The 27,593-nt window shown below is 40.6% G+C and overlaps 1 protein-coding gene across 1 annotated transcript; it reads right to left on the minus strand.

Annotated features, from left to right (window-relative positions):
* Positions 1-1,097: 1,097 nt before the first annotated feature.
* On the minus strand, positions 1,098-27,312 carry mettl22 (methyltransferase 22, Kin17 lysine). The gene is made up of 12 exons (XM_087837341.1): positions 27,247-27,312; positions 25,439-25,586; positions 24,150-24,318; positions 15,471-15,595; positions 11,876-11,916; positions 11,474-11,618; positions 11,117-11,188; positions 8,808-8,861; positions 6,701-6,778; positions 6,233-6,335; positions 3,526-3,694; positions 1,098-1,371 (listed from the first exon to the last, which is right to left on the minus strand). Exons 2-12 carry the CDS (start codon positions 25,542-25,544, stop codon positions 1,303-1,305), a joined length of 1,131 nt encoding a protein of 376 aa, XP_087693467.1. The 5' UTR covers positions 25,545-25,586; positions 27,247-27,312; the 3' UTR covers positions 1,098-1,302.
* Positions 27,313-27,593: the final 281 nt, after the last annotated feature.

The raw sequence follows: 27,593 nt of genomic DNA on the forward strand, positions 1-27,593 counted from the left end.
TTGGTATGCTTCAATTAACTGCTTCAAAACATTTCACAAAAACAGCTGCAGGTTAGACAAAAACCTCCAATAAACTGACAAAAAACGATTATAATTCATAGTTATAAATTCCCATATTTGAATTGCCATATTTACAGAATTAGAAAGTATGTTTACAGTCTGGTGCAAAAATAACCACAATGTCATCTCGAGAACTCCACCATGTTTGTGCTGATGGTGCTTCTTAGAGAATTTTTAAAGGCATTCTCAAACAGACACCAATGCGTGCAGAGTGTTACGACTCATTTAAGACATTTGTGCTTCAGTTTTCGTGAGCGAAATTCTAGTTTCACCTTCGACTAAATAACACTTATGTGTGCCTGTTTGTTGCATCCGTAAAGCTTATGAATCCTACTAGAAAAGATTGCCAGTTTTTGCTAATCAGCACAAAAACCCCCAATATACAACCCCAACATATTTGCACTACACAAGACACTTACAAATGTGGATTGCACAACACTGGACATTATATTCTTCATTTCCAGTCAATACTTGTACAGCTGCTGTTATTTTGTGTGTGTGTATATATATATATATATATATATATATATATATATATATATTTATTCATACATTCTTATATATTTCTATACTGTGTATTGTGTATTTTGTTGTACAGTTATTTTATTTTCAACTTTAATTTTTATATTTTATTTTATTCCTTCCTAGTTAAATTTACCCTTTTTAATTTTCATATATATTTCCTATCTTATTCATAGCCTTTTCTTTTTTTCTTTAGGTCACGAGCAGTTGTCTAAGCATTTCACTGCATATCGTACTGTGTATGTGACAAATAAAATTTGAATTTGAATTTTACAATATCCATAAGCTAACCCTAACCAGAGACCAAAAGCAGCATTTTAAAGGTGACTTTTAAAGATCTATGACTGAACGTTGCTGTTTGGTCTCTTGGTCAAAGACTATCTAATCGGCTCTAAAACTGACCCACCACTTCCCAGTTAGCACTTCCTTCCACTTCCCAAGCTCCACCAACCAGACACTGACAACCACTGACATGAGGATGAAAAGGATAAAAAGTTACACAAGGGAATGCAAAATTTAAATAAAATAATATTTTTACTTTTATTGGGTTTTTTTTTTATTTTCAATATTTATCTTGATTACTACATTTTATTTTATACATATATTTTTTTATAAATATATGTAATTAAAACATCAACTGTAAACGTGAAACATATTTTAGGTCAAAGTTTGGGTGAAAGTTTCTCTTCACTTTGGTTTGGTGCTGGTACAAGATCAACATTAAAATGCTTCCGGATCAGATCTGGCTTGCTTCAAAGGAAGAGGAGTCGCAGTCACCTTCCACAGCTCCTGCAAAAATATATATAACATACAAATAAACAACTTATTGCAATTGATGAAAGTCATCCTTTATCACAAACCCACTTAACCGTATTGGATTCGGCCGCCACAGAACTTCAAGTGATTTTAGAAAAAAATGAGACCTTTTCACTGTTTGCATGTTATATTAAAAAAAAAAAAAGTTATTGTATATTTATTTTTAAATGGTTAAAAAAAATGCTTTTTGAGAATTCCAAATGGTGAAAAATACTTTGGGTACCGTAAATCGAACATAACAGGAAAATTGTCTTTAATCAAGCAGTTTAAATACAAACACTGTCTTGCTGTAAGCGGCATGTTAGCATATCATACTGCGAACAGTGGTGTCAATCAATCAATATGACACTCGCAACAGTGTCTCCAAAAGATTAACACTGGAGTAGCACTTTGTGCTACAATAACAAAAGCAACTCTGACGTGCATTTAAATACATTTACAGTAAGTTACTGCAAACAGTGTCATTTGAGGTTTATGATCAAAAATAAGCATTCAATAAGGTTAAAAAATAGCCAATATAGACTATACTGCCAAAAGTATTTGCTTCTCTGAATTCACACACATATGAACTTGAGTTCCTAATTAGTTTAAATCCTTCCAGAACCACATTTCTGAGGTCAGAGACTGAATTTGGTTGAGGAGGCCTGGCTTGCAGTCTCCGCTCTAATTCGCGGCAAAGGTGATCTATTGGATTAAGGTCAGGACTAGGGATGGGTACCCGATCCGGTGCCATGATGGCACTGGTTCTGACATAAACGGTAGTAACCAGACTGAAAAGCAGCGCACATTTCGGTGCTTTATTTTGGTGCTTTTTTTCCCCTGAGATGTCATACACTTGAGATTCTAGCCAATCATTTTATGTTTCCGAGGATAGTAGGCGGGTCCAGGTACGTACGTTCTTTTAGAGCAGAGCTACAGATTAAAAACGCTCAAGGCGAAGCCGTCAAACGTCTGGCTGTACTTCACAGCAAAAGATGCAAACTCAGCAGCTGCAACAAGTGCTTTAAGCTGATACTGTGATACTGTCAAAGGAGGTAACACCTCAAATCCGATGAAACACCTGGCGACGCATAGTGTTTTTTTAAAAGCCGAGAAATGCGCCGTATTTGATAGCTTGCTGCGAGACCTCACACCGAGCACATCTACTGCGGGTGTGGTGCCTGTTATCGACCCGGAGTTAGCAACATCCCCCAAAAACCCAAAGAGGAGAGTCCTGGCCCCTAGCCCTGCCAGTGTAGCAGAAATGATGAGGATGATGATGCAGCAGCAGCCGTTCTTCTCTGAGTGAGTAGCTTCATGTTGTTCGTGTGTAATTTACGTTGAGTAGGCTAACCACGTTATTACATTAATGCATGTAAGGTGAACTAGCAAACATCATCATAGCTACATGCGGCTGTCTTCTTGTTTGATGGCAGATACTCCCTTCACCCTGGACAAAAAGGCTAAAATGACCAAAGAAAAAGTGGAAAACAGTTAAACATGAGAGGTTTTTGGACAAAGTTTGTGTTCTCCATTCTTTAAGCACTGGTTTGAGCACCGTTTAAGCACCGGCACCGTTTCAAAAGTACCGGTTTGGTACTGGTATCGGATAAAACCTAAACGATACCCATCCCTAGTCAGGACTCTGTGCAGACCAGCCCAGTTCTTCCACACCAAACTCACTCATTAATGTCTTTATGGACCTTGCTGGGAGAATTAAATTGTCCAAAACGAGTTCATCTAACTCCTGAAAAACAACCCCACACCATAAATCCCCCTTCACCAAATGTCTTGTCTTGGAAACCATCAAACCTAGACTGAAGGAGAAGCATGATTTGTCCTTTCAGAGAACATGCCACCATTAACAGGTGACTGATTAATAGTTTCTAGTGCGGAAATTTCTTGGCTGGACTTGTTGCACATCCTACCACACTGGAGTTCACCGAGCTCCTGAGAGTGATCTATTCTTTCATAAATGCTCGTAGAAGCAGTCGGCATGTCTAGGTGCTTGATTTAATACACCTGTGGCCATGGAAGTGATTGGAACCCCTGGATTCAATGACTTGGATGGGTAAGTGAATACTTCTGGCAGTCTAGTGTATAAAACTGTAGTTATGGTCAAATTATGTTGGCTAATGTTTTACTCACCAGTTGTTCTACACGTTCATATAAAATAAACTGATCAAAGTTAGAAGGGAGCTGATCGACTCTGAAACGACACCGTCCGTTCTCCAGGTCCTGAAGTTGGTTCATACAGTGGATGAAATGATCATAGGCTTCACAGGAAACATCCATGTGCTGCAGGGTGAAGTTCATCCTTGAAGGATATCCAGATAGAAACATAGTCACTTACTGAACATGGAGCCAAAAGGTAGAAGTAGGGGCGGCTGGTTTGAGGCCTTGCTCCTCCAACCTGGGTGTCAAAGCATCCTTGCCAACATTCAAGATAGTGTGAGATTGTGAAGGCTAGCTTAGGTATAGAACTTAGGTACAGAAAAAAGCACTCGTGTGGATGGAGGAGTGAGGCCTGCAGTAAAAAGGACCTTGAAACGCAGAGCTTAGGGTTAGGCTAACCCTTAAAGCCATTACACACTGAGCATTTGGCAAAAACCAGCGACACAAAATCCCAACTTTTCCAGATCCAGACTTGTCACGTAACATCTATACAGACTAAACATTGCGTTTTTGCAAAAATAATGTACCTAGCACAGGGGTGGGCAATTCCAGGCCTCGAGGGCCGGTGTGCTGCAGGTTTTAGATCTCACCTTGGGTCAACACACCTGAATCACATGATTAGTTCGTTACCAGGCCTCTGGAGAACTTCAGGACATGTTGAGGAGGTCATTTAGCCATTTAAATCAGCTGTGATAGCTCAAGGACACATCTAAAACCTGCAGGGACACCGGCCCTCGAGGCCTGGAGTTGCCCACCCCTGACCTAGCAGATAACCAGCTTCAAAGCATAATGTCTCCACCTCTGTGCTGGACTGAGGGGTTGGTGTTTTCTGGCTCAGCATTTCTCTTCCTCTAACACAGCAGGTCAGGCTGTTGCCAAACAACTCGATTTTGGTCTCATCTGACAGCAGCACTTTCTCCCAAGCGTTCTCTGAATCACTTAGAAGTAGAGTTAGATCTCCTGAAAGCCCACAGTTTTCCCACAGCTTAACTTCTCGACCTTTTTGCCTGGTATAAACTGTTCACTATCGCAGACAGTTTTAAATTCTAAGAAAATTATTCTTGTATATTTCTTCAGTGTTAACATCTGAACACTACAGATATGATTGTAGATCACTGACAGATCCACACAGTACCCTTTGAGGCTGAGAACTTGTGGCCTCCCTCTCTTGTAATGCAAGTGTACTAGCCAAAGGTGGAGTCCTATCATGTGATATGAAGCGGCTAAATAAGTTGTCAAGTTTATTACACAACATTTTTGGCAGAAGTAGTGAGATTATTTGAACATAATATATGAATTTAAGCAGAGTTTTAAAACCTAAATCCAACACAGCTCTATATACTATAGCTATATATACTATATATACTATATATAGTATATATAGCATATATGCTATATATAGTATATACTATATAGTATATACTATATATAGCATATATGCTATATATACTATATATGCTATATATAGTATATATAGTATATACTATATATAGCATATATAGTATATATACTATATATACTATATATAGCATATATACTATATATACTATATATAGCATATATACTATATATAGCATATATAGTATATATAGTATATATACTATATATAGCATATATACTATATATAGCATATATACTATATATAGCATATATAGTATATATAGTATATACTATATATGCTATATATAGTATATACTATATATACTATATATGCTATATATAGTATATATGCTATATATAGTATATATACTATATATAGCATATATACTATATATAGCATATATAGTATATATACTATATATGCTATATATAGTATATATACTATATATAGCATATATAGTATATACTATATATGCTATATATAGTATATATACTATATATAGCATATATAGTATATACTATATATGCTATATATAGTATATATACTATATATAGCATATATACTATATATAGCATATATAGTATATACTATATATGCTATATATGCTATATATAGTATATATGCTATATATAGTATATATGCTATATATAGTATATATACTATATATAGTATATATGCTATATATAGTATATATAGCATATATAGCATATATACTATATATACTATATATAGTATATATACTATATATAGCATATATAGTATATACTATATATAGCATATATAGTATATACTATATATGCTATATATAGTATATATGCTATATATAGTATATATGCTATATATAGTATATATACTATATATAGCATATATACTATATATACTATATATAGTATATATAGTATATATGCTATATATAGCATATATACTATATATAGCATATATACTATATATAGCATATATAGTATATACTATATATGCTATATATAGTATATATACTATATATGCTATATATAGTATATATACTATATATAGCATATATACTATATATACTATATATAGTATATATAGTATATATAGTATATACTATATATACTATATATGCTATATATACTATATATAGCATATATAGTATATATATAGTATATACTATATATACTATATATGCTATATATACTATATATAGCATATATAGTATATATAGTATATACTATATATATACTATATATATATACTATATACTATATATATATATATATATATATATATATATATATATATATATATATGTTTTCACCATACCTTTTCTCAATGGAGATGAAGACAGTGCAGGTGTGTGGAAAGTTGCTGCAGAGTCGGTGCAGTGTTCGGAATAGGCCATCCGTCAGATCATCATCATAACAAACTGGTGACACATTAAGAAAGCTAATTATTGCTGAGCTTCTGCATTTGTTCCATAAATGACTCTAAAGTCTAAACTTAAAACTGTCTCAGTAAATAACTGCTTTTTACAAATCGCTTCACGAGTTGCTTCAGTTGCTCAGCAGTCTGGAGCCTCCTTTGCCAGACACAGTATCTCAGTAGTTCACACTGTGTGCTACTCTGGGCTTTGCATGGTAGAGTTTCTGACAACGAACTGGTGCTTAAACCTTGCTGCGAGGCACATAATTTTAAATGTTTGCCCACAGTGTCTTGTCTAGAACCTTCCCATCTTTTTCAATAACTCTTTCAGAGCTCTGATCTTTTAGAGATGTCATCCTCAAGACTTACCATCAGCAGCAATTATGATGCTAGTGTTATTCAGATCTGCTACCTCCTCCTTTGTCCAACTAAACTCCACAGCAGCATCTGCAAAGATCAGACAAAGGAAAGTAATTATCGTACTGGTTTCTAGTTCGGGGTACTGGTGGTTAACCAATCAACTCATACATCCAAACTGGAGACTGAGGTCTGTTACATCCATCCAGCCATTTTGCGATCAAGCAGGCCGCATTCTGCGCAGAGAAGCCCAGTGTTCCCTCACGCCATCCACCACCTCCAGCTCATTGAGGTGGGAATCAAGATTTTTCCCAGCCAGCCACGAGATGAATCTCTCCAGCGAGTCCAGACTCCTGAGTCCCGGGCCTCTTCCCAGTAGGACACGCCAAGATTACCTCACCAAGGAGCAGTGTTGCCAACTTAGCGACTTTGTCGCTATATTTAGCGAGTTTTCAGACCCCCTTAGCGACTTTTTTTTCTAAAAAGCGACTAGCGACAAATCTGGCGACTTTTTCTGGTGTTATTGGAGACTTATTTATGACGACTTTTTGACGTGAAAGAGCGTGTTGCTCTTACTCTCAACAAGCAGCGGTGCTGCCTTGGGCACCTCACCCGTGCTAAAGCGCTCACAGGCGGAGGATAGTCCTCCCCCAGCTGCTATCAGGGCAGGAGACGTTCACACCTGTGCGTCCAAGTGCATGAATGTCACTTTGATCATGAAGGAAAGTGGACACTGCACATGTTCTTTTGAAGCGAATTGATCCACAGCAGCCTGACCACAGTGAAGCCACAGCTGTTCTTTTATCCATATCACCCTATTAGAGCACTTCGCTCTCGCTCTGCAGGCCTACTTGTTGTTCCTAGAGTATTTAAAAGTAGAATGGGAGGCAGAGCCTTCAGTTTTCAGGCCCCTCTTCTGTGGAACCAGCTTCCAGTTTGGATTCAGGAGACAGACACTATCTCTACTTTCAAGATTAGGCTTCAAACTTTCCTTTTTGCTAAAGCATATAGTTAGGGCTGGACCAGGTGACCCTGAATCCTCCCTTAGTTATGCTGCAATAGACGTAGGCTGTCGGGGATTCCCATGATGCATTGAGTTTTTCCTTTCCAGTCACCTTTCTCACTCACTATGTATTAACAGACCTCTCTGCATTGAATCATATCTGTTATTAATCTCTGTCTCTCTTCCACTGGTTCTGCTGGAGGTTTCTTCCTGTTAAAAGGGAGTTTTTTCTTCCCACTGTCGCCAAAGTGCTGCTCATAGGGGGTCATATGATTGTTGGGCTTTTCTCTGTATCTATGAAGCGCCTTGACGCGACTTTTGTTGTGATTTGGCGCTATATAAATAAAATTGAATTGAATTGAATTGAATTCTTTTCCTTCATCGCCTGCTCGGGGCAGTGGAGCTTCTACAGCCTGTTCCAGCTGGTGCCAGCTTGTGATCCGGCTTCCACAACTCACCGCAATCTGCCAAAATCCTAGAAGTTGGTGGCTTTGAGTATAAGCTGGGCATGTTCCAGCCCAAGGCAACACAAGCAGACCTAGTGACTGTCATTACAAACACAGAGTCAAGCCACAGACTCTCTGCTTCCTCTGGTGTAACGAAACACAGACAGCCAGTCCTCCAACACCTGAGATATTTCCCTTCTTTACTCAGACAGACCTTCAGATAAATACTTTTACTCTGACAATAACATTCATTCTATACTAATTTAATGCTTGCTACTTTTTTATATAATGCAAGTAGGACTCCAAAAGCATAAAACATAACTGTGATTGGTCTTTTTTCATTATCTAATCTAACAGTCACAGTAAACTTGTAATAAAGAATAAAGAACATTTCTTAGAAAGAAGCCCTGAGGTAAGCTTGCACAGGCATTGGTTGGTCAGATGCAGGTCTTAATAACAGTGACACAACGTTGAATATAAATGTCTCTACTGAAACTCTGCTTTAGAGGATGGAATAAAGGGAGGAGACAGCCCTAAAGACAATCACGTTTCCCCTCAATCCATCTCTGCGTATCCAAGCAACATTTTCTAAAGTGCTGTTATTGTCCAAATGTGTCCAGACCTGTCTTTGCACAGCGTGTTGGTTTATAAAATGACATATCTGTGTTACCTGTGCAGAGGTCATCCTGAAGCCAGTCCAACTGTCTTATTTTCACCTCGTGATCTGACGGAGAGAAAAGATTGCATTAAGTTTGATGAATCTTTGCAGTTTGTCATGTGATTTAGAGAGTGAAAGGATGGAAATTTTAATAACTATATACACACACACACACACACATACATATATATATATATATTAGGGGTGCAACGATACACAAAATTCACGGTTCGGTTCGGTTCGATACTTTGGTGTCACGGTTCGATATTTTTTCGATACACAAAAAAATGTTGATGCCTTTTTATTAATTTGTCATTTATTAAATTTTCACGGCACATTCTGCACCACATCTCTGTGCGTTCATCATTTGTTTGAAGCCAGCTCACCTCCTGCAACCACTTTTCCGAGAATACGCGCTTCTTTTGTGGTTCGGACTCCTGACATTTCTTTGGAGGTGGAGGAACACTAAAGTAATTGTTTAAAGGAGCTTCTTCGACATCTTTATGAGTTCTAAACAAATGTCTGTCCTCCTCCTGAAAATCTTATGTATGCAAACACGCGTTGCAACTTCTTATCTTGTGCGCGTTTTTTATTTTGACAGCGAATGCGCACCTGCGGACCACTTATGTGCAGCCCTGGTTATTTAGCTCGTCATATTGCAGCCACAGAAATTCTTTTGTCCATGAAACCATAAAGCTGCACTTTCTTTTTGCCTTATAGTCTGATTTGTCATAACCTTTCCGTTTTGTGGTAAGCTTTTCTTTGGCTGTCACTTCTTCACCCTGACCTGTCTTATTTGGCTCAGCAGAACTAAAATATATATCCTGCTGCTTTTACACACGCACTCACATAACGCTCAGCGATTCTCTGCGCGATCAACCTCTCACATGTTTAAGCTGCGGGAGATTTCACTTGTCATGTTTGCATAGTAAGCTAACGATTGATAAGATGATGTCAGAGGAATTGGTGCGCAAATTATCATCACTCACCAATCAGTGCTGTTGCTTTCTATACACAGTTCGCGCGATTGCAAAGTGAAAGCAAAAAACAAGCGCAAATTCAAACGCGATTTCAATATGTCACATATTGACAGTGGCTCACCGATGCCAATGACATAATTACCCAGCTACATTTCCGAAAGAATGCAAAAGCATTGACATATATTTTTCCTTCCTACGATAGGCCGACGAGCAGAGCAGGGCAGCCCGACTGGAAAAATCGCTAGCCCCAGGACGTCGGGCTAGCGATTTTGTGAGCCCTGTATCTGATTGAGGAATCACTCATCTTTGGAAAAGAGAGTTTATTACAGAGAAATGTCTCTTTCCAAAATAAAAGCTCTACTATACGCTTCTTCTGGGCTATATTCTCAGCAGCATATTAAACATATCAGGTCCCCATAAGGAGAATCATGTGCTAACGGCTGTCTAAATGACTCGGGTAACGTTTGTATGCGTGCTTGTTGTTTTTGTCTGCTTCCACTTGTCTTTGCACGAGGATGATGTCGGAGTAAATGTGCAGTCATATTCGTTGTGTTCCCACTAGTGCTGTCAGCGTTAATCTGAAATGAGGTTAACGCCACAACACGGCAAATCTCGGTTAACGAGCTACCGCGGATTGCCCCGTGTGTGGGGCTGGACAGCGTCAACACAATAACGAGCTAACTGCGCTAACACACTAGTTCCCACTCATGTAATTGAGCATTGCGTGGCACATCCAACATACTGTTTTACTTTAGTCCATGACGCGCTTACCTTCAGGGTCATACGTCACATGAAGACCAAAATAGTTCCAGACACCAGATCTGAATGAGGGTGGGGGAGGTTCAATTTGCCATGTTGCAACGAGCTTAGCTTCTGTCTTGCTAGCTTGCCCTGCGCTCAGTGAATCTGTGTTCGACTACTCCGCCTAGGCTGCACTGTCGAGCGCAGATCCACTGAGCTCTCAACACAGACAGCATCGTCAGAAGGAAAGTTGATAAAATAAATAAAAAATTTTATATTGTTCGATACATATGCGTACCGAACCGAAAGCACTGTATCGAACGGTTCAATATCGATACGAGTATCGTTGCACCCCTAATATATATATACATACATATATATATACATACATATATATATATATATATATATATATATATGTGCGTAAATATATTCCACAGCCAAAAGGCATGGCTGTGGCTCAGGAGCTACAGCAAAGTGTCCTTAGGACAGATACTGAGCCCAAACTGGCTGCATGGTCTCCAGCAGTATGTCTGTGTTTGTGTGTGTGGTCTGTACACTGAGGGAACTCATGAGTAGCTGATTTGACAGTTTTCTCACCTGCAGACTTCAGCATGTGTTTATTTAATGCTACATTTCTCTTACACATCTGTAGAAGGTCTTCTCCCACATCTGTAAAACAAAAATGAAAAAAAAAGCCCTAAACAAACAGTCAAATATTTGTTATTTAATCTAAGTCCTGGAAAGAGTGTGAAATAAGAACGAGCTGTTAGTTTGCACTGCCCACAGCAGCTAACAGTGGTTTTCACTAACCCCATCTCCTTGTTTGCAATCTTTATTTTCCTTTCACTGGATAAAAAAACAAAGCCCACAGTACGAGCATCCGATATGTTGCTGTTACTTTGTAAATGTTGTTTGCAGTGTTTAACAACAGAAGAGTACGTGCTTCAATCGTACCTGTGCAGTAGACTGCTTTAGCTATGGTTGCTGTGATGATGCTGGTTAAGCCTGTCCCTGCTCCTAGTTCTAGGACTGTAGCTCCTCTGAACATGACTGGGTTTGAGAGGATGAAGTCCACCATGAATAATGCCCCACGCCACACCTGACGTGAGCAAAGAAGACATGAGCTGATGCTGTATCTCATTCCAACTGATTATGCAAAGAATTTCATGGTATACTTCAGGAATACACTTCCATTATAAGATAAATACTAGTGGATGTAGACAATTTTTAAAAAGTCCATCTAATCCAATTTATTTTCTGGCTTCATCAGATAGATGCAGTGGAGACTGACAGGAAACAGAGAGAGGGGGAGACTGCGGGTCAGACTCGAACCCAGGCCGGGTTGAATAAACTCACCTGTTTGCCAACATCCTGCATGGGTGTGGCCATCGTGTGCTCTGTGAATAGATTGGACACATTTATTAAACACATCCAAAAACTGTCTTCGTGTCTCCAGGTCGGTGGACCCTGTTATGATACTACTGTCATCTTCCTCTGTCACTGACTGATAAAGTTTGTGTGTTTGTATCCAGCAGCTGTTTTAATAACCAGCTCTGTCAATGAGTGAACAGCATAGGCTCAGGAGACAGAGCAGAAAAACAAACAGTGAGTTTAAAGAGGCTTGTAGTAGAAAGTCCTACATAAGGCCCTGTCCAGTCTATTTATCACCCAGGATGTCAGACTATTCATTTATTTAATTTAATCTTAAATTAAAGAAAAAATGTGCAGGTCTGTGTATGAAGTATAATTCATTTGCGATTTGCTGAAGTTCTAGAGTTACAAACATGTCTTTTAATGGTATTTCTGATTTTCACTGTCCTACTTAAATGAATTCAAATGTGTGGACAGGTGTGAGTGAGGTGCTCTCTAACAGCTGATGCTGTCTGAACCACGTGGAGACATTTTATTGTCATTTACATGAAGATGTGCGTTACACGTGAGGGGCCCAGAGCACGAGCCTGTTCCAGTTTGTACAATGAGTATTGAACAAGTTTGATGCCAAACTGGAAATAAAAGTAGTTTAGTTTTAGCCTGTGGGAGTCCAGAGGAAACAAAACCCGGGAGTGGAAGGGGTTTGGTGGGTAATCAAAAAAGCCTTGAGTCAACTATCCGATGACTCAGGAGGAGGCAGAGGTGGTGAGATGCTGCTGACCTAGACTGAGGATATAGTGGCAGTGGAAGGAAGACTGAGGCTACGTCCACACGTACCCGGGTATTTTTGAAAACGCAGATTTTTCTATGCGTTTGCACCTTTCGTCCACACGTAAACGGCGTTTTCGGCCCCTGAAAACAGAGATTTCTAAAAACTCCGGCCAGGGTGGAGATTTTTAAAAACTCTGTTTTTGCATTTACGTGTGGACGAGAAAAACGCAGAAAACGCAGCGTCAAAGGTGTGCGCCTTTTTTGACGTCACACTGTGTGCCACGTTATTGTTTCGGTGAAATGAATTTCTACAATACTGTTACTGTTAATTGTCTCTGCAGTGTTTAAATGCTTACATACACACACAGTTACTGTCCCTCCACACATACGACTCGGTTCTGCTTCTATGCTCCAGCTTTGTTTACTTTTTCCCACCGAGGCTTCTAGACTTCTGATTGGCCAACATTTCTGCACGGTTAGGAATATAGCGCCACCTGCTGCTTTGGCATGTTCCTAGCAGCGTTTTCCTTCATTTCTGCCTTTACGTGTGGACGGGATTATTTTTTAAAACGGAAACGGAAAATCTCCGTTTTCAAAAATACCCGTGTACGTGTGGACGTAGCCTGAGGGTCTCCTCAATACCACAGTCACACCTTCTATCAGGGAAGTGGAGTCTGGGGAAGAGGGACAACTTAAAGTCACTGATGTGGTTAAACATCTGTACAGTAGCAGGGCCTGTGCGGTGGATGAGATTCGCCCTGAGTTCCTGAAGGCTCTGGAGGTTGTAGGGCTGCCCTGGCTGACATGTCTGTGCAACGTCGCGGGGAGGTCTGGGGTGGTGCAGGGGGGACCAGAGGGTGTGCTCTATCTAAAGAGGGATCAAACATCTCAGTTTGGAGAGGGGAGCTCAAAGCTGAGTCTCAGATTCAGGAGGAACGACGTAGTTTTTGTCCTGGTCATGGAACTCTGGACCAGCTCTTTATCCTTCCCAGGGTACTGAAGGGTGCGAGGAGTTTGTCCAACCAGTCTACATGTGTTTTGTGGACTGTGGGGGTTGCTTCAGTATATGGGGTATCTGGCCACACACAGGCCATTTAGTCCCTGCACAACTGTAGCGAGGCTTGGTTTGTGTCCCCAGCAGTAAGTCAAACTCATTACTGGTACGTGTTGGGCTCCTCCAGGCTTGCCCTTCATCACCAGTTCTGTTCATAGTTTTTATGGATAGAATATCTGGGTGTAGCCGAGTGGTGGAGGGTCTCCACTCAGGATTTCATTTTGGTTTTTTCATTTTTTTGCAGATGATATGGTTGTGTTAGCTTCATCGGGTGGTGACCTCCTCCCTGCACTGGAGAAGTGTCCGGCTGAGTGTGAGGCAGCAGGAATGGGAATCAGTACCTCCAAGTCCATAGTTTCTCAGCTGTAACAGGTGAGGAACAAGTTACTGCCCAAGTGGAGTACAAATATCTCAGGGGCAATGTTCCCTCGAATGTTTCATGTGTGTGAGCGAACACACAAACTCCCTGAGCTTGGACCACTGTGAGCAACAGCAGACGTGTGCACTGTACACTACAGTTAAATAAGTAAATAAATGTGTGAGATTGATCAGTAAGTAAAAACTTTAAAGTAATCAGAATATCTTTATTTTCTTTGTAACAAGTACAACAAAGTGCAGTCCCTGCAGGGTCACGAAGAGAAGTTTAAATAAAATTACAAAAGAATAAAATAAAAAAAGGAGGTATGTTAAAGTGTTAAACGTTGTCATTTTTATGCTTACCATCGCTACATTGTTTCAAACTGTAGGATCAAAGACATTCCTTTGTCTATTGTATTGTAACAGTTTGTCAATAAATAGCTGCAAGGTGAGCTGCTCTTTGAAGGACTTGGTCTGGAGACAGGTGAGGAGCATTAAGCTCCACAGCCTGGTCCTGACCGAGCTCTCCCTCGTTAGCGAGTAACAGAGCGGTTGAAGATGTTCTGTCTGGTTTTCGTTCTTCATGAGGAAAAAGTCTCTAAACTTCTGGGTCTGTGGAAGCGCAGACTCAACAAGGTAGATCACAGTCACTCAGTATAATAAATAAAACCTTATTGCACATATAACACTCTTGCACAGGATGTCATCCATAGCACTGTACTCGTCAGGTTGGAGGTGACCACGAGCCATTCAAAACTTTATCAGCATTGTTGTCAATGCGACGGGATGCTATCATTCAGACAGGATACAACTGGTTTCTTTGCTCACAGCACTGCTGATGTTTCCTGTCTCACAGAGGTGTGTTTCGCAGTCTCATCGTCTGCACCTAAAGCTGCATCTGGGGCTGTCAGCAGTGAGCGCAGGTTTCTCGTCGACACACGCAGTGATGGTCTCACAGTGGCATCCTCTGAGATGCAGCAGTGCAGCTGGTTACTGCCTCCAGCAGGCTGCACCTCTCTGGTCCTGTGTCTGGCCAGTCACACCTGGAGTCACCTTTACACCTGCTCTGCCAGACTGTCCCAGAGCATTTATCATCTACTCTGCCTGTGTTGCTGTGACGAGCCCACTGTGACGCACCAAACCAGTTTTGTTAAACCAGCTTTAGACTTTTTCTGTTTGCAGTATTTGCTGGTTGAACACTGTCCCTTAACTTCCATTTTGCAGCTTTGGGTACATGTCATGCTCTTTTGTGGACAGCTCTTTTCTTTAAATTACTAATCCTATTACCATACAAAGACAATTTTGGACAAAATTATTTTCTACTATCTGCACTCGTGATAACAATAATAATATTTATGAGTTTTTTTTAAAGAAACAATATAAAATCAAGATTCTTACCGATCCTTATAACATCTTTTAACCAGTGACCCTCTTCTTCTTGTCCCATTGCGTCATTAGACTGTTTGAGAACGACTGGGCGAGTCCAGTCCCGACTGCTGCCCTCTGTAAGGTTTGGCCGAGGTCTGAGAAATAACAAAATATCACATCAACAGAAAAAAACAATAACTAAGCTGCATTTTTCATTTTTATGTTGCTAATTCTCCAGAAAAGTTTTACTTACAGATATGTGAACAGCTGCACATTTCCTTTGTCTTAGTGTAGGTCTGCTATCTTTGGAATTTTAACAATTACTGAAGGAATACTTTTTAATCAAAGCCCTTTATTCTTAAATCATCTTAAAGTGGAACAGAAACATTACATGTATGAAGGCTAATTTACACCATGGAGCTCTGCTCTCAAAAACTGACATAAATTAGTTTAAGTTCACAGAACAGAACCAATAACTAGGGCTGCGTATCGTCACTGATTTCTAGAATCGATTCAATTCGATTTGAATCTGGGAAATTTTGCCTCAGACAGTCAGAAATATTATAATTCAGATCAGTACATTTACATATTTGTGTATCTATAAAAAGGAAGCTGACACTTTCCAGACTTTATCAAAGGTGTGAGCATCACAGCAGAGGCCTTTGTGTCAAAGTAACTGAAGATAAAACAGAAAAACATGAAGGAGATTTTCCTGTTCTGGATTTTATAAAAATATTCTGCAGTACATCAAAAACGAAAGAAAACCATTAATCAACATATGAACATCACCTCTGATGTTACAGAGGTTTTATTAGAGACATGGCGTTTTGCATTTTGCATTTTGTATAATTTTAAAAAGTTTAAATTAGATCAGAAGCCTGTTGAACAGCAGAAATGAGGTTTTCTTTTCGGAAGTAAGTAAAAGGAAAAAAAACATCGGCCAACAGCCTGTAAACAACGGTAGACTGGTGCGTAACAAGCAAGTGAATAATGCAGAAAACAGATTTCAGGGATAGACAGGAAACTGTTCTTGAAGTACAGAGAGGGAGAGAGAGAGAGCTGTGCATGAAGTGTGATTTTATCCTGGTGGAAGCAAAACAGCAAAAGTCAGAGTGAATTCATGACGATGTTTATGTGAAGCGTAGTTTGGATCTTCTTTTGCAGCTGGTTCAGTCAATATTGTTTAGAGAGAGATAAAACTAACAGCTTTAGAATCAGCGCAAAAAGGCCGTAAACACAAAGCGCGGACCGCCGACAGATCAGAATCAGCGAGCTGTGTGTTTACGTCTTTGTGCAGAAGCTGTTCTCATTTACTGTCTTAAATGTTTGGTGGTTGTCAAAATTTTGTGACGTTTCACCTGAGATTCTGGAATTTTGGGCAAAATACATTTATATAAAAAAATCGATTCAGGATTTTAATGAATCGATATCACGTTATCCAAGCCAGAATCGATTTTAATTGATGAATCGATAATCAAAACCCACCCCCACCAATAACTCATGGGGTAATAAGGACACTAAAATTAGAGTGCTGGACTCCAACCTGTGAGTCTGGTGACACAGACGGGCTCTCCTCCACATCAGGTACAAACCCAAACATCGCAGGTAACAGCTGGAGTTTCCAGTTTCGGTGCAGCTAGCCAAACACTGAGCCAATGACCACTAAAGACACAAACAGTGAAAGTATATCCTTGATTTCTTAACATAAAACTCATTAAACTTTAAACGTATTATTCGTTTTAGTGTCCTTAGGCTCCCGAGTTATTGGTTCTACCAGTGAGCTGATATAAACTAATGTAAGTCTACTGACTACAGCAAACCAGATGACGACACATCACTGACACAAGACAGAGCTGAAGACGTGTGGCGTTTGTCTCTCACCTCATCTAACCTGTGTAGTGTTGATATTTGTAACTTTCTTCTACAAACACAGAGTGTATGAAGACGAGAAAACAACTGACTGCAAGCTTTGCTCAAAGGTACAACATGCTGGTGCCTACATGATGGTGGGAATCTCACTCCCAACCACATTTCACTCCCATAGACACGACTGTACTCACACAATGGTTAAAACCTTTGATATCGAAAAGGTTTTAACCTTCTTTCAATGTTTCTCAGACAGTCGGTTTGGTTTCGATGCCAGATGACCCAGGAAATCAGCGGCAACCAAACTCCCCCAGCCGCCATAATACACTTCTAGAGCAACTTCACTGACATCAAGAGTCAACAGCAGGTGGCCAGATAGCAGCATTGCCCTCGACCTTAAAGGAGCAGCAGCACATACAAACTCTACTATGGACAGAGAGCTGTGCTCTAAATCAGAAGCTTCAAAATCACTGTGTGTGAATGGACTTTAAAAGATTGAGTTTGAGATGCGCAACACGTGGAGTTAAAATGAACCGATGCAGGATGTGGGAGTGGCGACAGCAGCAGAAGAGAACCTGGAGGACCAATGAAGGCTATTTTTAGTGAACACTGGGTTAAGGACTGTCCTGAAAAGCAGGAGACTGAGGCCAACTGACTTGGAGGCTGAGAAAGAGAATGGTCCTCGGCATAGCAACAAAAAGAAGATGACACACACACACATACAATGCACTAACCTGCCTACTAACAGACACACACATGCAGTGAAGACTAGCTGATGGTCATGAACATGGCCATGTCTCTCATCACTGTTAAAAATGAAAAACTTAACTGTTGAGTTCAGCAACTGCTGACAGAGAGGTAACTCTCCAGGTTGCAGGACAATAGGTTGACTATTTAGTAGTCTCTGGTGCTACCCGTCAGTACACTTAGTGGTTCATAAAATTGTAAGATGCTTTCTAATGATTGAACAATACTACATTAGGGATGCACCGATGCCACTTTTTTGGAAACGAGTACGAGTACTTGCATTTCAGTACTCGCTGATACCGAGTACTTAATAAAAACATGATTTAAATTTGCAGGTAACAGCTTTAGTCCTATAATTTAACAAAAACAAAACAACAACAAGGGAGTTTGGAATTAAGAACATTTATTTAAAATGAAAAGCATGTTGTATGCAACATATTACAGAATAAATAATTATAAAAAACAAAATTTAATGTTAAATTTGTTCGTCTGTTTCTCTGTTTAGAAGTCTCACTAGCACAGTCACAGCTGGGATGACATCAGAGGCTAGTGCGACGTAGCTGCTCACTTTTTTAGTTAGTTCCTCAAAGGGGGCGTGGCACCAGTCGTCTCCATGAGAGCCCATTGGTGAGCGGTGAGATAGTCAGGGAGTTCGTGCTCGGACACGCCCAGCACTCGCTTTTGCTCAATGAGGGACTGGAGCATGTAATACGTGCTGTTCCAGCGCGTCTGTACGTCCTGCTGCAGTCTCTTTATTGGCTGGTTGAGCTGTCCCTGAATGTCCTCGAGGCGGGAGTAGGCTAAGGCGGAGTGTTTAAAATGCCCAACTATTTTCCGTCCCACTGCTATAGCATCAGCTATGCTCCTCTGTGCTAATAAGCGTGGGTAAATAAGCGTGGGTAAATAAGCGTGGGTAAATAAGCGTGGGTAAATAAGCGTGGGTAAACTCTTTGTACTCGTTGTTGTGTTGGGATTTTGGTGCTTGATTAAATTGCTTGTGTTAAATGCGCTACCTTTAGAGCCTCTGGACAATTTCGCTGAGCACAATTTGCAGTCCGCCTTTGTTTTCGCGTCTTCGTTCACTTTGAAATAGTTCCACACGGCTGACTTGTCTCGCCTCGCCTTCTCCCAGCCCTGAGATGCAGCCGGGGCCTGGGGGCGGGCACTCGGGGCCTGGGGGCGGGCACTCGGCGCCTGTGATTAACCCCTTACATGCCGCTCAAACATAGACAGGTCTCAGACCGTGGTATCGGTCCTCGGTATCGCGGGACTTTTAACGAGTACGAGTACTTTAGAAAATGTGGTATCGAGGCCGATACCAGATACCAGTATCGGTGCATCCCTATACTACATGAAGGCAATGGTCTTTATATGGATCTTTGAAACATTCTGTTGTCGTCTGTCCTTTCAGCTTGTTGGGTTAAGATGAGACATGTAACCTAGTTGACTGCCATCATGTCAGGGAGAGATTGCTTGATTGAAATGTTGCAGATGGTTAAACAGGATCCGGTGCTGTATGCGTGTGAGTGGAGATTCCAACAGACTGCTGAGTTTCCTGTTTGTGATGGTGGAGCTTGCACAGCGACACACAGACACATCTGATCACATAGAGACAAACTCACTACATCTTACAGCACAAGGGTCCGAGGGAGCTGATGAGTGGGGTTTGATAAAAATGGTACAGAGACGCAGGAAACTGTGCAGCCAGAGTAACTCTATTCAATTCATTGTGTTTATATAGCACCAAATCACAACAACAGTCGCCTCAAGTTTCCATCCGTCCTAATTCTGACTGGACAAAACTGTTTTCCTAGAATACATGTTTCTCTTTCCAAAACCGAACAAAGCAATCGGGGCCATGGCGAAAATTAGTGCAACGATACAAACACTGGGAAGAAACTGAAAGGGGTAAAACATTGCAATGAGGTGTTTAGGACCCATCTGACAGCAAATATTAGTGTTGTAAAAACTGTGCAGCTGCTAAAAAGCACTTCCATGCCAGTCGACACCAGACTCTCCAGAACTGGGATATCCTGGAGTAATTGTGGGCAACCAGTAAATCTGATGTGGGGGAAATGAAAGGTCGAGGTGACTCCTACGTCTGATTTCAGACCACGTGAGCATCAGTAAGCCTTTAAAGCAAGAAGCAGTGAATGCAGCTACGCATGCCTCCTGAAGTTCCCAAGTGGCCCCCACACCATATTGGCACAAGTTTCACCAGAAAGCAACATTTTTTTATTTATCGGCCTATTTTTCAGGATAAAGTGGAATTTAGTTTTGGTTTGCTTTGTTTTTCCAAGATCGCATCAGATGTAAGTCCTTCTCTCTGAAAGCCATTGATCCGATTCATTCCAAAGTGACAAAGAAATGTTTTGCGTATGACGTCATATTGCTGCCAGTGGATACCCAAGTGTGCTGGGAGAGGCTCCAGTGTCAGCGGTGACACATGGGAGGGAACCGACTGAACATGACAGACAACAGTGGACAAAACAGGCCTTCCTGCAAACAGTAGCAGCAGCTGGGAAGAAATTCTCACTTAACATGAGCTTGTAGGCCATCCAGACGTAACCTTGTGGCTGCCACATTCTGTGTCACTGATCCTTCACAAACAACCCAATCCCATCCTTAATCCACAGGGTTTAATATGTTGTCAAACCAACCTTTGCAGCTTTAACAGCCTCGACTGGTTCCTTACAAAGCACTGATGTTGGGTAAGCAGGCCTGCCTCACAGTCTCCACTCTAATTCATCCCAAAGGTGTTGCATCAGGTTCAGGTCAGCGCAGACCAGTCAAGTTCTTCCACACCAAACTCACTCATCCATATCTTTATGGACTTTATGATGTAATGTAATGATGTAATCTATCTCTACTTTCAAGATTAGGCTTCAAACTTTCCTTTTTGCTAAAGCATATAGTTAGGGCTGGACCAGGTGACCCTGAATCCTCCCTTAGTTATGCTGCAATAGATGTAGGCTGCCGGGGGATTCCCATGATGCATTGAGTTTTTCCTTTCCAGTCACCTTTCTCACTCACTATGTGTTAACATCGTCTCTGCATTGAATCATATCTGTTATTAACCTCTGTCTCTCTTCCACAGCATGTCTTTTATCCTGTCTTCCTTCCCTCACACCAACCAATCACAGCAGATGGCCCCGCCCCTCCCTGAGCCTGGTTCTGCTGGAGGTTTCTTCCTGTTAAAAGGGAGTTTTTCCTTCCCACTGTCGCCAAAGTGCTGCTCATAGGGGGTCATATGATTGTTGGGTTTTTCTCTGTATCTATGAAGCGCCTTGAGGCGACTTTTGTTGTGATTTGGCGCTATATAAATAAAATTGAATTGAATTGAATTGAATCAATGCTTAGATGCAGCTGCTCAGCCATGGAAACCCACTCCACACATCTTTCTTGAGCTAATCTAAACGCCACATGAAGTTTGGATGTCTGAAGCAATAAATTCTGGCAAGTTGGCAAACCAAGAGCAAAATATGGCCAAGCACCCACTGCCCTGCTCTCTGATTACGAAGCCTACCACTTCGTGGTTGAGATGAGTTGTTCCGGATCGCTTCCACTTTGTTGTAATACCACTAACAGCTAACTGTAGAACATTTAGTAGCAAGAAAATGTCCTGACTGGACTTGTTGCACAGGTAGCGTCCTATTATGGTAGCACACTGGAATTCACTGAGCTCGTGTGAGTGATCTATTCTTTCACGAATGTTTGTAGAAGCAGGCGCTTGATTTAATACACCTGTCACCATGGAAGCAACTGAAACACCTGGATTCACTACACCTCTCAGTGTGTACTTTTGTGTATTGTATGTAAAAATCTACACCATTAGAAGTACATGGTGTGATTGGACCCTTCTTTCTTAACAAATCCTACTACTTTGATAGACTGGGGAGGAAATGAGATCCCAGAAATGTCTTTATTAAAAACACCAAGTTCTACCAAACACAGCAGCCTTCCACAAACAAACACTGGTATGATGGAATAATAAGGACATCATGTTCAAGAGTCGGTCCTTGTCCTGCAAAGTGTGGTTTGAGAGAATATATGGTTTAATAGATGCTAGTGATTATTAGATTATGAACAACTCTCCTAAACACACTTTTAATCCTTCAAAATCATATTTCACTGACGCACTACACAAATAATTTGCATTTCTAACAAAAATATAACGGCAAATCAACATCTAGACTAGGGCTGCTCAATTAATCGAATTTTAACCTCGATTACGATCTGGGCTTTCAACGATCATTAAAAATGACTGAGCCGATTATTAGCCCCTCCCTCGTGCTTTACTCTCGTGCTGCTCCGTGTGGCGAATCGAGCGCACCTCTCTGCATTTCGAACACGCGTCACAACAATGAGCAGCGGTCTCCAACCTTTTTTGCGCCACGGACCGGTTTATGCCCGACAATATTTTCACGGACCGGCCTTTAAGGTGTCGCGGATAAATACAACAAAATAAAACTAGTACCGGTACCGAAAAAAAGAAGATTTATTCATAACACACGTGAAAAGACCCAGGAAAACCGAGTTAACGATAACAAAATAACGCTGAAAACCGATAAAAAACCTGAAAACTATACATTTCACACCTGAGCCTCAACTCTCGCGGCCCGGTACCAAACGACTCACGGACCGGTACCGGTCCGAGGCCCGGGGGTTGGGGACCGCTGATTAAGAGGACCCGAGGGAAGCTCGGAAAGCTCAGCAGAAGTTATTTGGAGAGGAGAGTGATGCTGTTGGTTGAAAAGAGGTAAAAAAACTTGAGTGGTGTGGAAACATTATGGGTTCATGAGGCAGACGTGGATCAAGTAGACATAGTGTGTAAACTTTGCTACAGTGTCGCAGCTGCACCACAGAGCAACACTGCAAAGTTCACTAAACATAGATGTTTACATTTTTCATTTATTTCTTATATTGCAAACATTTGCACTGTTATCAGTATTTGCACTATTTTATATATTTTTGACAATCTTTAAAGTCATTATTCAACATTGTTATTGTTAAATATCGTCAAATAATCGAGATCTCAGTGAAAATAATCATGATTATCATTTTTGCCATAATCGAGCAGCCCTAATCTTGGCCTACAGTGTCGATCCAAAGGATGTCAAGAAATCTAAGAATATTTTTTTTTAAAGAAACTGTTTCACCAACAAACTATTTCCTGAAAGGCAAAACAGGAATATCATCTTACACCAAATTTATAAAAATTGAGCTGACATGGTTTGAACAATATATCTGAAATGTCCTTCTGAAGCAAAAACAAAGACAAACAGCTCATTCTGTGCATTTCAACTGGAACTGCAGACCATATACTCTCCCTTTGTTATGTAATACAGACATTCTGGTTTGATGATGATGATGATGATGATGATGATGAATGGATTAAAACAAAAGACAAATTTTTCATTGGGAGAAAAGTTTCATCACTTATCCAGGTGACTTGTTCAGTCTGTATGCTGAATGAATGATGTAATGACTACAGAGCAATTAAAAGGAGGGGCGGGAGCGCAGCCAGCAAAGCCACGTGATTGGCCCTACACGCTACAACCTACGCAACCCACAACCCCCCCTCACTCACACTTTACATGTTGAGTGATGTGTTGTATGAGACAGTGGGGAGAGGGGGGGCCGGGAGGTCAAAGACAATCCCTGGAAGGAGAAAGCAAACAACTGGCTCAGCAGTCACCCCCATTCCACATAACCCAACGAAGTGAACTCAGGGCCCACAGTGACAACGCCACAGTGACAACGCCACGGAGCACCGCCGAGTCCAACGCAGCATTCATGCAAGTTGAGCAGTAATATGCAGATGGGTCGGAGTTTGAGTTTAATGTTTGATTATTTAATGTTTTGTGTTCTTCTTCCACACAACTTATGAATCTGTCACACCGATTTCTAAGGTAAAGATGAAGCAGCTCTACTACCTTTGTAACATTTTCTGCACTCTACACAATGATAATGAACACATTAATAAAACAATCTGAAGATGTTGAAGTAGTATATGGATGGTCTTAACCTGTATGACACCCTTCCCAAGCAAACCAGCAGCTTTTAATAGTTGACTGAGGAAATGTTTTTGCATACCGATGTATTATGTCAAGATCTCCATCGAAGTCCAAGAGCGACTCTACTTTTCTGTCCTCTCCATCAGCTTCTTCAGGGGCTTGTTTGACTGTTTGGCTGGTTTCATGTTTTAAGTCACTCCCCGGCTCGTCACATCTTTCTGCCAGGATCACGAACCTGGACATGAAGACTGAAAAGTACACATGACAAAGTATACATGCTGAAAAAACACATATTCAGTAGAGGTGGGGGAAAAATGGATACTGTGTAGCATGGTGATATTTTGTTTGCTAATAATGTATGGATACAGGGACAGCAGAAATCGATACTTTGTTACAAAAAGGTTTTTGTGCTCTGACTTCAGAGCATGTTGATCCTTTTTCTGAGCAAGAATCCTGACATTCCTTCACTGTCCAAATGTGTTTAACTTGTTTTTGGCAGCAATAAACATGACAGTTTACTTATTTTAATTTAAGACATGTTTTATTTGAATTAAGTTTAAAACTTTTTTATTTAATGTAAAATTATATTTTGTTTTAATTTACTTTCAAATTCTTCAGTTGCTGAAGGGGCTGCATAGTTTTCATAAACTGCATAGTTCAGAATAGCTATAATTGTACCAGATGGTTGATTCAGTTAAGTTGGACTAGACTGTAATACAAACCGTTCAGTTTGTCAACAATCAAACTGAAATGAGAGAAAGACTGAGTGTGAGACTTTGATATTAGAGAAAATGAATATTGATAAAGTTTACCTTTATGTACAGAATCTGAATATCGCAAAATATTTTTAAAAATTGCAATAATATCGTATCGTGGGATGTATGGTGATTCCCACCTCTAATATTCAGTACAAGTTTAACAATCAGATGATTTGCATTTTGACATGTTTTGAATTTTAATTTTCAAACGACAATTTTGACATTTTATTTCGCTTCTTCATCTTAGCAGCTTCGATCAATTACCAAGTACAAAAGTGTCACAAACAAGTGAGTAATGCATGTACATACTATAATTATATTAAACACACTGATTTGGTCATTGTCATGTTGTGAACAACAGATTCTGTACACAGCAGCAAAAATAAAGAACAGTGAACTGAAGACTGGCAGTTTGACTAAAATCACTCCAAACACTTTCATAATAGTGTCATGTTTTCTTTTTGTGATTGTTTTTTACTAATTACTAAAAATCTGAATGAGCTGAAACTTCTGGGAGAACAAAAACAGTTTAAGAGGAAACGTATTCTTAGTCACAACAACCTACAGCTTCAGTATTATGACGCTGTGGCAGTGACATCATTATACACACCAGGTTGACCAACGTTGTTGAGGTGTGTCATAAGGTGGCGTCCACCGGGGCGGAGCATGTGAACGTCTGACAGCACAGTCTCATGATGGAAACGGATTTCCTCCATGGATGATCTAATGCTGGAACTGAAGATCAGTCACCTGCTCACCTGAAAGAAGTGCGAGTTTAGAGACAAAGCAGGGTCAACGGGCTCTGGTTAACTCTGACAGGGAAACTGAGCTCAGCCCCACAGCAGCCATTCAAACCTAATCAAATGTAGCTGGCATGCTCACGGCAGTAGTGATGTGTCGTTCGCGAACGAAACGGCTTTTAGAGCCGACTCCGTGAGGTTTTGGGGTTTTTTTCTCTCACCCTCTCTCGCCCTTTTTTCCGCTAAACTCCGCATGCGCGACCTGTACTTTACGCTCGGAAGAGGGGGGAGGGGCGTTAGTTACACTCGCAGTAGCACAGGAACAGAGCCAGAGAGAAAGAGAGCGAGGGACAACGTCACATTAGTGACGTCACATAGTAATCATCCACTATTTTCAGTTGCAGATGATAAAGGATTCAGAAATCATGCAGGCCCATATGACAGAGAATGTGCATCTTCTTTTTGTTTTAATATTTTAATTTATATTTAATTGTGTTGTGGTTTGCAGTGTTTTGTGTTGTTTCACGTTAAATTTGTTTAAAAGGAAAAAGCTGAAAATTTAAATAGTTAAAAGTTTCAAATGTAAATAGTTGTTTTTTGTATTATATGATTTATTTATTACATTTTATGTGGAGTGAATAAATAAAGTATATTTATAGTGACCCTTAGAGACAAAGCACGTACAAACTCCAAAACACGTAAAAACTCCAAAACGCGTAAAAACTCAGACGCACTTACAAACCCCGAAGCATGTACAAACTACAAAACACGTAAAAACTCCAAAACACGTAAAAACTCAGAATCACGTACAAAAGACAACAGAAGTGCTCCAGGATGCTAGGGCACCGTGTTGAGCTTTTGTTACCTAGTGGCTACACAAGCCAGGAAGTATCAACAACCGGATTTGGTGTGTGGTAGTAACAGGTAAATGAACTTTTTTTTTTAAATTATTTGAATAAATATGAGTGCTTGTCTATAAATACACAAACAACACATGCTTTCAATTGTGTAATTTAAGTGATCTGGGTAGCTCTGTTTTGGAAGTTCAGTTAATGCCAGAAATGTGTTTTGGAGTTTGTACGTGCTTTTTGGAGTTTGTATATGCTTTAGAGTTTGTACGAATAAAACCACTTTTTTTTACATTAGTAATTCCTTTTCTGCATAATTTTATATTATTGTTAAAGATAAATTAATTAAAGCAACAAAACAACCTGAAGAGCCGGTTCAGAGCCGAAAGAGCCGGCTCTTTTTAGTGAGTCGAGCCGAAAGAGCCGGCTCTCTAAAAAGAGCCGGAAATCCCATCACTACACGGCAGCCGAGCGTGGACAGTACTGACAGGCAGTTTCTCACAGAGTGAACAGAACCGGAGAGACTGAGGTTCAAACTTAATGCTTTGCATTGACAGTATTAACGCTTATACGTCATCCAGCAGCGGCACATGACTGCTGAGGTGGAGGGGACCAGGCCACGCTGCCAACGGTCACACTGGGAAAGATGGAGATCACGTAAAGAAACGTGATGAAGAGGCCTGCCGATGACTACAAACGGGCACAACGTTAGGACGTCACGTACAGCAGCTCAGCCCGAGAACTGGATCACTGCTGTCTGCACACGGCACATCTAAAATACATTTACTTTATTTCTTTTTTAAAAATGGGGAGGGGGGGCGTTAACTCACCAGCAGCGACGCTGTGCTAAACGGCCACGACAGTTGACCCGGATGGAAACCCTCCCCCCGCGCCTGTAGCGCCCTCTGCTGTTTGTGCGTGTAAAATAATTGTTGCAAGTACAAATGTTGCATTTTGAGGGGAACATTATTTTGAGCAAACAAAACTCATTACTGCGTCCAAGAAATGCCTTTCAGTGTTTGCTATGATTCACACACACACACACACACACACACACACACACACACACACACACACACACACACACACACACACACACACACACACACACAGCCCGTCACTCAGTCGTTGGCGGTTGTTCTTGCTCAGATCTCTGCAGCTCTCAGTGTGTCGCTCC

The sequence above is a fragment of the Neolamprologus brichardi genome, unplaced genomic scaffold (assembly GCF_056152115.1).
Source record: "Neolamprologus brichardi isolate AB-2024 unplaced genomic scaffold, ASM5615211v1 NODE_ptg000031l+_length_7269946_cov_1, whole genome shotgun sequence".
NCBI lineage: Eukaryota > Metazoa > Chordata > Actinopteri > Cichliformes > Cichlidae > Neolamprologus > Neolamprologus brichardi.

Bases quoted from the DNA above. Each gene is read 5' to 3' on its own strand.
- mettl22 (XM_087837341.1), bottom strand. From the start codon at position 25,544: ATGGAGGAAATCCGTTTCCATCATGAGACTGTGCTGTCAGACGTTCAC. The intron at 24,319-25,438 runs GTGTGTATAATG...TGTACTTTTCAG, and splicing joins CAACAACGTTGGTCAACCTG to TCTTCATGTCCAGGTTCGTG. The intron at 15,596-24,149 runs GTATGCAAAAAC...GTTATTTCTCAG, and splicing joins GATCTTGACATAATACATCG to ACCTCGGCCAAACCTTACAG.